Source organism: Mastomys coucha, unplaced genomic scaffold (assembly GCF_008632895.1).
Source record: "Mastomys coucha isolate ucsf_1 unplaced genomic scaffold, UCSF_Mcou_1 pScaffold18, whole genome shotgun sequence".
NCBI lineage: Eukaryota > Metazoa > Chordata > Mammalia > Rodentia > Muridae > Mastomys > Mastomys coucha.
In genome coordinates this window covers 115,395,994-115,408,543 of record NW_022196900.1, presented here as the reverse complement: position 1 = coordinate 115,408,543, position 12,550 = coordinate 115,395,994, and the positions used below count along the sequence as shown (strand labels likewise).

At 46.0% G+C, this 12,550-nt stretch overlaps 2 protein-coding genes across 4 annotated transcripts in view; both read right to left on the bottom strand.

Moving 5' to 3' along the window:
* Positions 1-1,538: 1,538 nt before the first annotated feature.
* On the bottom strand, positions 1,539-5,032 carry Tnfrsf4 (TNF receptor superfamily member 4). Its single transcript, XM_031379845.1, has 7 exons — positions 4,636-5,032; positions 4,290-4,412; positions 3,624-3,731; positions 3,175-3,241; positions 2,337-2,533; positions 2,135-2,254; positions 1,539-2,045 (listed from the first exon to the last, which is right to left on the bottom strand). The coding sequence occupies exons 1-7, from the start codon at positions 5,030-5,032 to the stop codon at positions 1,975-1,977; spliced, it is 1,083 nt and encodes a 360-aa protein (XP_031235705.1). The 3' UTR covers positions 1,539-1,974.
* Positions 5,033-8,178: 3,146 nt separating this feature from the next.
* Positions 8,179-12,550, bottom strand: part of Sdf4 (stromal cell derived factor 4) — a 19,565-nt gene continuing 15,193 nt past the window's right edge. For all 3 annotated transcript variants that reach the window (XM_031379843.1, XM_031379844.1, XM_031379842.1), the window contains exons 5-7: positions 9,718-9,876; positions 9,345-9,520; positions 8,179-8,883 (exon numbers count right to left, since the gene is read on the bottom strand). In XM_031379843.1, coding sequence (XP_031235703.1) covers positions 8,707-8,883; positions 9,345-9,520; positions 9,718-9,876 — 512 coding nt within the window. In that variant the 3' untranslated portion in view covers positions 8,179-8,706. The remainder of the gene's footprint in view (positions 8,884-9,344; positions 9,521-9,717; positions 9,877-12,550) is intronic.

Below are 12,550 nucleotides of genomic sequence, written 5' to 3'. Positions count from 1 at the left end.
TGTCTTGGAACTCACTCTGTAGACCAGGCTGGTCTATGAACTCAGAGATCCACCTGCCTCGGCCTCCCAAGTGCTGGGATTAAAGGCGTGCGCCACTACTGCCTGGCTTAACCCTTAACTTTCTTTCTTTCTTCTTTTTTTTTTTTTTAAAGATTTATTTTATGCAAGTACACTGTCGCTTTCTTCAAACACACCAGAAGGGGGCAACAGATCCCATTACAGATGGTTGTGAGCCACCATGTAGTTGCTGGGGACTGAACTCAGGACCTCTGGAAGAGCAGTCAGTGCTCTTATCCACTAAGCCATCTCTCCAGCCCAACCCTTAACTTTCAAGCCCCACATTTAGCTACCACTTGTTCCTTGTTGCTGGTCTTTTCTACTTTTTGGGTTCTTCTTTTCCCACTTTTTATCCCCCAATTTCATCCTTTATCACTAGGTAGGAGAGAAAGAAGGATACTGAGGAAGAGAGATAAGAGATCTCTGAACACCCCCCCCCAAAAAAAGGACCACCAACCCTATCTCCCTGGGCTCTAGCATTTATACCATCTGAGAAATTCCCCAAATTCCTAACATCACACAATCGCAGAAACTATCTGCAGCTGTCAAAACCATGCCTCTGCTAGAGCACAAGGCACATCGTAGTCAGCTGCTTCGGACAGTCTGAAGCAGCCCCATAATCCTACACCTGGGCTTAAAATAAAAACACATTTCTTATATTTCTGTGGGTTTTTTGTTTTGTTTTGTTTTAAGGGTTTTGTTGGTGGTGGTACACTGTGGCTGTCTTCAGACACACAGAAGAGGGCATCAGATCCCATTACAGATGGTTATGAGTTACCATGTGCCTGCTGGAAATAGAACTCAGGACCTCTGGAAGAGCAGCCAACTTAAACCACTGAGCCATCTTTCCAGTCCCTCTTTCTCTTTCTCTTTCTCTCTTTCTCCCTCTCCCTCCCCCTCCCCCCTTTCTCTCTGTCTTTTTTTCTCTCTGTCTCTGTCTCTCTGTGGGTTTCAAAGAAACCAAAATTCCAAAATTCTCAAAACTGTTGCTACAAAGGACCATCAACTACTTCTCACCATTCATGTGGTTGGAGAGAAAGGATAACTCTGGGCTAGCTGCCTGAGCCACAGGGGTGAAAAGAAGCACCACATTTCACGAGCTCCTCTGGTGACCAAGGTACTTAGGCTCTGCTTGCCAGGGACCTTTCCATTTGGCTAAGACTCTAAGGTGTACTTAGAGCAGTGGTTCTTTTGTTTGTTTGTTTTTTGTTGTTGTTGTTGTTTTTCAAGACAGGGTTTCTCTGTGTATCCCTGGCTGTCCTGGAACTCACTCTGTAGACCAGGCTGGCCTCAAACTCAGAAATCCACCTGCCTCTACCTCCCAAGTGCTGGGATAAAAGGCATGCGCCACCACTACAGCAGTGTTTTTTAACCTGTGTGTTGCAATCCTTTTGGCAAATAATCTCAATAATATTTGTATTATGATTCATAACAGTAGCAAAATTGTTATCAAGAGGCAAAGAAAACAATTTTATGGTTTGGGGTCACCACATGTGAAACTGTATTAAAGGATCACAGCATTAGGAAGGTTGAGAACCACTGCCTTAGTTAGAGAAGGACTCTGGACTGCTCATCAAGCTGCCATTTGGCTCCGCAGGTACTTTCCCCTTGGCATTTCAGGCCTCTGAATTCCATACCGGTACTCAAACTGGAATACACGTGACTAAGTGTAGGTCTGTAAGTGGACCTTCATTTTGACCTAAAACTCTCCCCCACCAGAAGAGGATGCCACCTCAGCCCTAGTGGCAGTTACAGACTCACAGTTGCTAGCATGTTTATTTGGAGTACTGCCAGGCAGGTAGTATGCATAGCATACATAGGAGAGCCCAGACCCAGCCCAACACCTAGAACGGCGTGGAGGGTACTGGCAGGATATGGGTTTTCCATGCCCCATAAAATCCATTCCTGTGGTATTGCTCAGATCTTGGCTAGAGTAAAGTGTGTGTCAGTCTGTTCTTCCTGGATAGGGGTCCTGAAGCTGTTTTCCCCTACAAGAAGCAAAGAAGGAAAAAACAGTGAGGAGGTATGTCTCATCCGTCAAGGAGGTAAGCTTTACTGAGCCCAAAGTGGTACTCACAGCAAGGTTTGGGAGTGTTAGGCAATCTCCAAGCCTTTCGGAGCAGGCAGAAGGCCAGCAGAACGGTCAAGGGAGCCAGCAGGCCCAGGCCCAGGCCCAGGATAACAGCAAATGCAGGGCCTATAGAAAGAGGCCAACTAAGTAAACTCAACTCACCCTCGAATTTTTTTCCCCTATCCTCCATTGGGCCAGTGTCCCTTACCCTCAGGAGCCACCACGGTGGGCGTAGAGGGCAACTGAGAAGTACTGGGCCAGACTGTGGTAGACTGGACAGTGGTTGGCCTGAATGTAGGGTGCTGGGTCTCCCAGAGCAGTGTGGCCAGGAGGCTTCTGTCCTCACAGACTGTGTCCAAGCTGTTACTGGCTGGGTGGCGGGTCTGCTTTCCAGATAAGGTACAACTGTGGGGTGAGGGTGTCCATTAGCTAGAGACAGTGTTGGAAGTTGCACTGAGCCTTTTTCTTTTTTTTTTTTTTTTTAAGTTTTTTGAGACAGGGTTTCTCTGTGTAGCCTTGGTTGTCCTGGAACTCACTCTGTAGACCAGGCTGGCCTCAAACTTAGAAATCTGCCTGCCTCTGCCTCCCAAGTGCTGGGATTAAAGGTGTGCGCCACCACTGCCCGGCTGCACTGAGCCATTTTCAATTCTGCCAAGACTTCCACCCACAAGGCACGTATCTATCTCTGCTTCTGTCTTCACCCTGTTTTCATCCCTGGCCTGCTCCTAGCTGGGGGTTCTGCACTTTCAAACCCCCCACCCTATACTTCTCTAGCCTCTGGAGAAGAACCACAACATGAGAATAAACATGTTCCTGGGCCTGGGCTAGGGTCCCACATGCCCCTAGTCCATCTTCAGGGATCCCTTGCACAGTAGAGCCTGAGTTGGTGTTGGTGATGTCAGACGATCCCCTAGCACACGGATTTCTGTTCCCTTATCTGGTCCATCACAGTTGTCTAGATACCACCTCCTAAATGCCTAAACCCTTCTGGTTCCATTCCCTCCATACCCCAAGTCCTCAGTGCCCTAGCCAGCCACAATACTCACTTGGTCCAGGGCTTGCAGGCCTGGTTGTTGCCTGGAGAAAAGTGGCCAGGAGGGCAGGGAACACAGTCTGCAGCAAAGACATAAGTCAGCTTTCTGATGTTATTAGGTAGGCCCTGGATGCTGAGGCCATTGGAGGTGGGGCCAAAAGGGAGGGTTAATGCTCATTCCCTGGTGCAACTAGATGCAAAGGTTGGCCTCTGCAAGTTCCTTCTTTCACACATGCCTCCCACTGACACTGACCAGATGGTTGACCCCGAGTCCAAATCTTGGCATGACCCATTGGAAGAGAGGCTTTCAGCCAAGAGATGCTGGGGGAAATGACAATGTATAAAGTGGGAACAAGGCTCATTTATACCATTATCATGGTCCTTGATTCAAGGTGGCAGGCATGCATGGATCCCATGGGCAGACACCCACCTGCTTGGTGTAGGGAACACCCTGAGGCTCACCAACTCCAAGCTTGTAGTCGCTGTCTTGCCGAGGTTGGGTGCCTGGTCTACATTGGCAGACAGTATCCTGAGTAGGTGTGCAATTCTGCTTGAGTTCACTTCCACTTCCTAGGGAAGATAAGAGATTGCGAATGAGGCTTACCCAACCCTAACCTATGGACAAGGGCAAAATGGACTTGCTTCTTCTCAATGGCAGAGGAGCAAAGCTGAAGCTTTAGTCACTATGTTAGCCTGGCTCCTGGCCTCTTGTCTAAGACCCTCTTCCTGGCTCCTCTGTTCCTCCTGGTCAGGGAGCCCTGGAGAAAGCTACTGAGCAGGCATAGGGTGGCTATGACCTCTCTTTTCTATCCTCCCCCAAACTGTCTCCAGCATATGAGTCAGAATCCTCAGATAACCCCACCACCTCCACACCTGGGCCTTACTCACTAGAACAGCTTGAGCAAGGCCACATGGCCAACATGTGTTCTACTCCAGTTTCACATGGCTCTGGCTGAACTTTCATCCCATAGGCAACACCCTATTAAGCACCCCTTAGTGATCAGGATTCATCCTGGCTTTAAGTTAGTTTAAGTTAGTTTTGCAATCATATAGGAAATATAGGCATGCATTGTTGTAGCTGGTCCCTCTCGGACTGGACAATGAGAGTTAAGAGTAGAAACAACTCACGATGGTTGCACTGTGTACACTGCTTGCACATATCATAATTGACAGCCTCATTGTAGAAGCCAGGTTCACATGGATGACATATAGTATCCCTGGTGTGATCACAGCGGCTCACCATACCATTGCCTGTAATGGAGCCCAGAAAGTTTCACAAGTCAGCTAAGGTCCAGGACTGTGGATACAGACCACTGTGGCTCTTCCAGGACCACCCTGTCTGTGACACTGTCACATTTGTAACAATGATATCTGACATTTACCCCCAATATTTTGTACCCGTGTCTCCATCATTGTGCCCCAAGAAGCACCCCTCCCCCACCCTGCCACTACATCTCAAAGCCAGGCTACTCACCTGGCTGGCACTCACGACAGCACTTGTGACCACTGGGGTAGGTATTTTTAACACAGTTGAGCCTCCTTGCTGTAACTCCAAGTGTGAGTCCCAGGAGCAGAAGTGCTGTGGCCTGCTGAACCCACACATACATCCTTGTCTGCGTTCTGCCTTCACAGGAGTCTGGGGTTTTTCCTTGCAGGATGTGGCTATAAGAACTATGGAGGTGGGGCAAGAAGAGTAGGCGGACAGGCAAGAAGGTATGTGAACATGTTCCTGTGTATTTGGCACAGGCGTGTGCAGAGTCCCATAATAAGTTAAGAAGTGCTTTGGGCCACTGGGGAATGTGAAGAGAGGTGCAGATACTCAACATATGTATATGAAGCACACAAAGAAACACACATGTGCACATAGGCATTAAGAAAAAAGATTTTATTTTAATTTTGTTTCTTTTTTGAGGGGGGAGGGTATATAAGTATAATGCCCAAGGAAGTCAGAAGAACTGGAGTTATAGGCAGTTGTGAACCATCATCATGAGTGCTAGAAACTGAACTTTGGTCCTCTGCAAGAACACATGCTCTTACCACTGGGCATGGTAGTACACTTCTTTAATGCCAGTACTTAGGAGAGAGAAGCAGGCAGCTCTGCCTATCTACATAGTTAAGTTTTAGGACAGCCAGATTATGTAATAGAGAGACTTTGTCTCAAACACAAAAACACCCCCCCAAAAAAAACAGTACAAGCTTAACTACTTAGACATCTCCCCAGTGTCAATGGATTTATTCTTCCCCTTTTTTTATAATGCTAAGAGCCTAAGCTTTTTTACACACTGGACAGTGTTCCACTGAGCTATATCCATATTCATGGTTTTTTTGTTTTTTGTTTTTTTTAACAGTTTCACCAAGTTGCCCAGGCTAACATTTGAACTTATGATTTATTTTTAACTCTGTTTGGGGGGGGGGATTTACAAGTGGCCCTAAGAGGCCAGAAATGTCTGATCCCCCTGAGCTGGATTGTAAGCAGTTGTGCGCTGCATGATGTTGATATTAAGAACCAAATTTGGGTTCTGGCAAGTGGTTTTATTCAGTGAACCATCTTGATGACCTTTTACTCCCCATCCTCCTGCCTCTACCTCCCAAATGCTGCAATTACAGGTGTGTGTCACTGAGCTCAACATGGGCCTTCTTTTCTTACATACAAACCACTGCACTGAAGGAGGAAACAAGTTAGAAGGGAGGCAGTGCCCTTACTACACATTTAAGCTGTGATATGACATAATTATCAAGTCCCAAACTAACTGGAAATTTACATGCTAGCTATGCATAGTGGTTCACACCTGCAATCCCAGTTTTCAGGAGACAAAGACATGATGACTGCAATTGCAGGCTAGCCTGGGCTATACAGATGGAGAGTCTGTTTTAAAAAAGAATGCAGGGAATAGTTGTGCTACAGAATGAGGTACAGGACTAGGGCTGGAAATCCCCCACCAAAGATCACATGTGAAAACAGAAGTCCCCAGTCCTCTCATGGAAACACCTAACCTGGAAGGTCAGGGTGGGCTAGGAAATACATGGAAAAACCCAGAATGGGCCAAGTGGTTACAGAGACTACCCTCTCCATGCTTCTTCTGACTGAGTACAGGGAAGGTTCTGGAGAGGAAACCTCAGGGAATCCTGGGCAATGTTCTCTACTCCTAGTGAGCAAGAAGGAAGACACGTGGTCTCTCCTAAGGTCAGGTAGCTTATAGTTAGCACTCCACCCTAAGGTGCCCTTCCTCCCCTAAGAACTCTGCAGTCCTTGGCTGCCACACCTGATCAAATAGCCTCGCATCTGCACACGGGTGAACGGAGGTGCAGAGAAGCCTGGATGTGTCCTTCATTCCTAGGAACTCCCTGCAGAGGATCTGTACAGACAGCAGGTCCCTTCTGCTTGAAGCTGCTTCTATCCAGGACCACATTAAAACTAAATAGTTTTCACAGTACTGGAAAGATCACTAGCAGATCACTAGCAGTAGCTGGCCTTACTGTATCCACTGAGCAGGTGCCCCTAAAAACTGCAGGGAAGACAGTAATTTTAGGCCCCACTCATCCCTTCAGTTCAAGATAAGGGATCTAAAGCAGCTCCCATAGGGTACTGCCCCTTGAGAACCAGACTGGAAGTAATCAGAACCTCTGAAAGACCAGGTGCTACTACTATATAAGCTACCGGCCAGGTATCTAGCTGGCTTCTAAGGATGCACTGTACCTTCACCTGGAGACATGGTCCTGGATGCCATCTCCAGGCCAAGGCACGAGCAGAGCAGGATGGGGATGGTGGTCTAGTCTAATAGTCTATTGAGAGAACCAGATTCAAAAGCAGTGTGTCCTATCACTCTGGGACACCCAGAGGCTGGGATCTGCTGAGACCTTCCGGTCCACCTTATCATTCTGAGTTCTCAAAGTCTCATCTTCGCCTAGGAACCAGATCAGGTTCCACCATACTCTAATGACTACAAGGTGCCATGCTTTGCACCCCACACCCCTAATACAACACACAGAAATAGGTTCCTGTGGGAAAACTGGTCACACAGATATCTAGAGTAGGCCTGGGATCGTGATGAGGTATCAGTTGTCCTAACATAGCTACTCCATCCCCTTTTAACACCAAGGCAGTGGTCCTGAGTACCAAAATAAACCTTCAAGAACACTGGCCCAGGGACCTCAACTAGCTCAGACTCTGCTGCTGCTCCCAACCTCAAGGGCCAACTTGATCCCACATAACCTTTTCTCATAAATGAAATCCCATCGTACTCTTCCATGTCTGGCCTTTGGGTCCTATTTTCACAAACTACCATGAGGAGAATCAATGTTTACTGAAAGCTACAAACCCCTTTAACCAGTGTTCACCTCAAAAGCTTCTAGTGTAAGCTACCTAGCCCTCAGTACTTTCTTTTTCCTTTTTTTCCCCATCTAAAGAATGACAATGTATTGTTGTGTAGTGGCAGTGCATGCCTTTAATCCCAGCACTTTGGAGGCAGAGGCAGGTAGATATCTGAGTTCCAGAATAGCCAGGGTTACACAGAGAAACCTTGTCTGGAAAAAAGAAACAACAACAACAAAAAGAAAGAAAGAAAGAAAGAAAGAAAGAAAGAAAGAAAGAAAGAAAGAAAGAAAGAAAGGAGGAAAGAAAGAAAAAAGAAAAAGAAAGAAAGCAAGAAAGAAAGACAGACAGACAATGTGAGAAAAAGGCAATTCTATTTTAAAATAATGATATGCTTTGTTTTTCAAAGTAGGGTTTCTCTGTGCAGCAGAAATGTATATTATGTCCTGGAACTAGCTCTGTAGTCCAAGCTGGCCTCGAACTTGGAGATCTGCCTACCTCTGCTTCCTGAGTGCTATGACTAAAGGTGTGTGGCGCCACCACCCACTACTGCTGACTAAAGTTATGATTCTTGTGACAAGCATCTGCACTTTCTTACAGGGCAGTCAGTGATTCTGCATGTTTTTGAGGAGTTTGAGGAAGACTCCAATGGCCTGCCAGACCTTACAAAGGAGGTAGCATCTCCAGAAACTGTGGGGCTAATCATTTCCAAAGAAATATGATCTAACTTTATTGTAATCTTTCAGTTTTCAAGGAAACTGTAAGAGTTGCATTATTTCCCACAGTGTGGTAAGCACATGGAGGGGCCTAGCCCAGAGCTCCTGGCCCTGATGTGTGCAGCACTCTCACCTGAACCAACCATTCCAAGCAGTTCTCAGAAAGAGAATGTAACAATTGAAAGAGATTTGGTCAAGCAAATGCAGCTCAGCTCAGGACTGGTACAGAGGGCTACTGCCTCAGACACATGCTGGAGAGGACACATAGCCTATTTAAGCATACCTTTAATAAACCTAGGCCATGCCATGGCAGGAGCTAAGCCAGAACATATGGACACAAAAGAAGAAGGAAGGTTCTGGAACAGCACTTTTAGGGGCCTATGGTAGCCCCTAGACACAGGGTAGATAGCATTTTAGACCCAATCTGGACCCAGTCATCTGCAGGTCTCACTGGACTATAACCTCCTCTAAGTGTGGGAAGGTATACTGGCAACCTGGCCCCAGTTGAGGGGCATGCTCAGAACTCTTCATGCACATTTCGGGCATAGTCCATCAGCTTGCTGCCAGTGAAGAACTCACTGTACTTGAGGATCTCCTCAGGCTCCAGGTGGTGGTTCTGGTTCTCATCAGCAATGGCAATCATCTGTTTGGCTTCATTGAGGGCATTGTATTCATTCATGGGGTCCATATAGTTCTGTGAGATCCAGGCATAAATCAGTGAGTGACCAATACCTGATACAGTATCAATACAGGTCCTGTGCACACAGCTGCCACACTTATATGCCAGCCCAAAGGTCACTTGAGAAGTGGGGCTAGTATGTGTTTTCTCTTCTGGTTCCATAAAGGACCTTAAGAATCTCCTAACACAGGGCTGGGCATGTAGCTCTGTGATAGAACAACTGTTTAGCATGTTTAAAGGCCCCAGGTTTCATCCTAAGCACCAAAATAAACACATTCCCAGATGCCTTCCACAGACAACAGGTTTCATAGGACCTTTCCATCTCTTCAATCTGAACATTAATGCTGATGCCCATGTCTCAGGTCATCATGTAGGCAAGCCCCCTTTCCTTTGGTACCTTGCTGTAGAATTAGCCCAGCCTTCAAACCCAGGGCCCTTCCTGGGATACAACAACCTTCATAAGCTCCCTTGCTCACCTCCAGCTCTTCCATGGTCACAATCCCATCATGGTTAGAGTCAATCAGTTCCTCAAACTCTTTCTTCCTGTCTTTCACCCAGTTGTCATCAATGTCTTGGCCTTGCTGGTTCTCAACAGTACCCACAGGCAGGGAGATGAACTCAGGCAGAGACAACTGCTTATCGCCATCCTGGTCTATAGATAAGGGGTTGAAGGGAGGTAGTGTTCAACTGGGGCTTTACCTAAAAAACACTGAGTACCACTCAAGAACCTCCTTAGAAAACAAATAGGCCAGGCCCACCTACCCTGGGGCTTGGTATCCTCTTCCAATGCTCCCAGCCCATTGGTTACCCTCAGGCCTAAAACAGTGTCATTGTGCTGAAAGGTCTTACCCAAGTCCCGAAAGATCTCCTTGACCATGAACTTGAGCATGCCCCGGCTGTGCTCAGGGTGAAGGAATGAAAGGAATTCATCTTCAGTCAGCAGCAGGTCTGCAGGAGGATTGTCTGCCTGATACCAACGATCTCTGAGGTTTCCAAGGACTTCCTGTGCTGCAAGAGGCACATCTGTGACTATCTAGGCATGCTGGACACTAATGCAAGCACTCATAAGGTTCCACAAGGTTTGGCTTGAACTTAAGAGGGTCATCATTTACCAGCCCAAGAAAAGGGTGCTAGTCCACCCAGAAGAACCTGGTCCTTGAGAGGGGACACACAAACCCCTCAAAGACTGCCCAACCTGCCATCCTTGCACACTCAGAGCTGTTTATTCCTCAGCAGAAATGGAAATTTCACTGAGACTGAAGTTGACTCATTCTTATCGACGTCTATAGGAACAAAGGTGTCACTTTTGTTCCTCTCTACATTTCCCATGTACAGTATCACTCAGAGAGCATAGAATACAGAAAACCCAGTTTCTAGAAATGACTGAGGTAGTGAGCTAAGCTTCCCATGAACTCCCCTTGTTCTTCTGAACAATGGTTGTCTATGCATCCTCCAATGTCTCCAATGTTCCCAGGGCAGAAATGATCTTTCTCCACTGGGATTCAACATAGTCAGTGACTAAATTCTAGTGTCTAGGCTTCCAGGTTGCTCAGTTCTAGGAACCTTTAGAATCCCTGCCTGCCATCATGGCCTTATCCTATTGTCCTGAGTCTGTCTCAGGCCATACCCTCACTATAGCAGTTCCTCTATGACCCATCAGGTATCTGATCACAGACAAACCAAGTGGCCTTCATGCATAGTATCTCCTGGGTTAATCTAACCTGAATAACAACAGGTCTCGTTTAAAGAATGATGGGGAATGGAATATGTTGGCACAACCCTGTAGTCCCAGTGGCTTGGGAGGCTGAAGCAGGCAGATCATTTGAATGACTGTCTCAAAAAGTAAAAATAAAAAATAAAAAATAAAAATGTAAGCCGGGCAGTGGTAGCACACGCCTTTAATCCCAGCACTTGGGAGGCAGAGGCAGGCAGATTTCTGAGTTCGAGGCCAGCCTGGTCTACAGAGTGAGTTCCAGGACAGGCAGGGATATATAGAGAAACCCTGTCTTGAAAAAAAACCAAACAAACAAAAATAACAAAAACAATGTGATATAATGCAGACTTCTCTATCAAGATTTCACCATGCACTGAGGGAGAATCACTAGCATTACACAAGAGAGATATAGGTCTCCCTCCAGAATCCTACCAACTGCTCAGATCTCCCCAGACAATCAGGGGTCTTTCAATGTGCTGAGGTCAAGGATGTGACTTGTCTCTCATACTCTAGGGCATTTAAACACATGAATCCAAGTAATGCTGTGTGGGGAAGTTTCAGAAGTGAGGCCTTTTTGCAGAAAGTATATCACTAGGGGCAGGCTTTGAGTGTTTATAGTCTCACTCACTTCCAGGTCATGCTATCTGCTTCATGCCTGAAGATGTCCACCATTATGGACTCTGTTTGGAACCATAAGCCCTAATAAAGTCCTTTTTGTACATTGCTTTGGTCATGGTTCTTTATCATAGCAACAGAAAAGAGTCTAATAGAGAGGTTTGTGCCAGACAATAGGGTGTTGCTATGAAGAACCTGACCTGTTGGTTTGGGGAAGAATGTGGATGATCTGGGAACTCTGGAATCAAAAGGGTCGTTATAGTAGAAACCTGGAAGATAGTAGTACTAGGAGCAATGTTGATTGTGGAGGCCCAGCTCAAAAGGTTTCAGAGGGAAACAATTAGCAACTGGACTAGAGAGCATTCTGGTGATATTTTGCCAAATAATCTGGCTGCCTTCTGCCACTGTCCCAAGAATTTGCATGAGGCTAAATTTAAAAGTAATGGAATAGAAGCTGGAGAGACTCAGGTACCAAGAGCACTCACTACTTCTCCAAAGAATTCAGGTTTCCAGCACTTGGGAGGCAGAGGTAGGAGGATTTCTGAGTTCAAAGCCAGCCTGGTCTACAAAGTGAGTTCCAGGACAGCCAGGACTACACAGAGAAAACCTGTCTTGAAAAAAAAAAAAAAAGGGAATTTAGATTAAATTCTCAGCATCCTTATGGCAGCTCACAATGTCTGTAACTCTACTTTAGGGAATCTTACATCTTCGAGTTTCCTTGGACACCAGAAATGCACGTGGCACATATACATACATGTAGGGAAAACACACACACACACAGAGAGAGAGAGAGAGAGAGAGAGAGAGAGAGAGAGAGAGAGAGAGAGAGAGAAGGACTTTCTTTGTAATTTCCTTAGCGGAGATTTTAAGACTGTACAATACTAAATCTGTGGTATGGTTATTAATGTTTGTACAGGTCTATAATAAAAAAAAAAGCAGGGAAGAAAAAATATAAAGTGTAGTTTGGAGAAAAGAAATTATACTAAGAAGCTTAATGTTATAACTAAGACACGTGCTAGAAAAGCTTGTAATTTGTTAAGGAGATTAGTGTCATTAAAGAGAGGCCTAATTTGCACTGGAACAAAGGGAAGGATGCCCTCATGGCAAGATCCAATGGCTAAGCTTCCAATTTACAAAAGGAAAAGGCCTAAGGAATTTTCTGCTCCTAGAAAGAAAAAGAAAACAAAAACTGCTATTAACATGGTTCAAGGGGGAACCACCCAAGTTGTTAGCTGAAGTTTGTAGTGTCACCATGTGGTACTAGCTTTAGAAACATAAGAAATCCAATGTGGGAAGCCACTTCATAAGCACATCGCCATTACAAGATGGCGATGACATCTGGCTTGCCGTTAG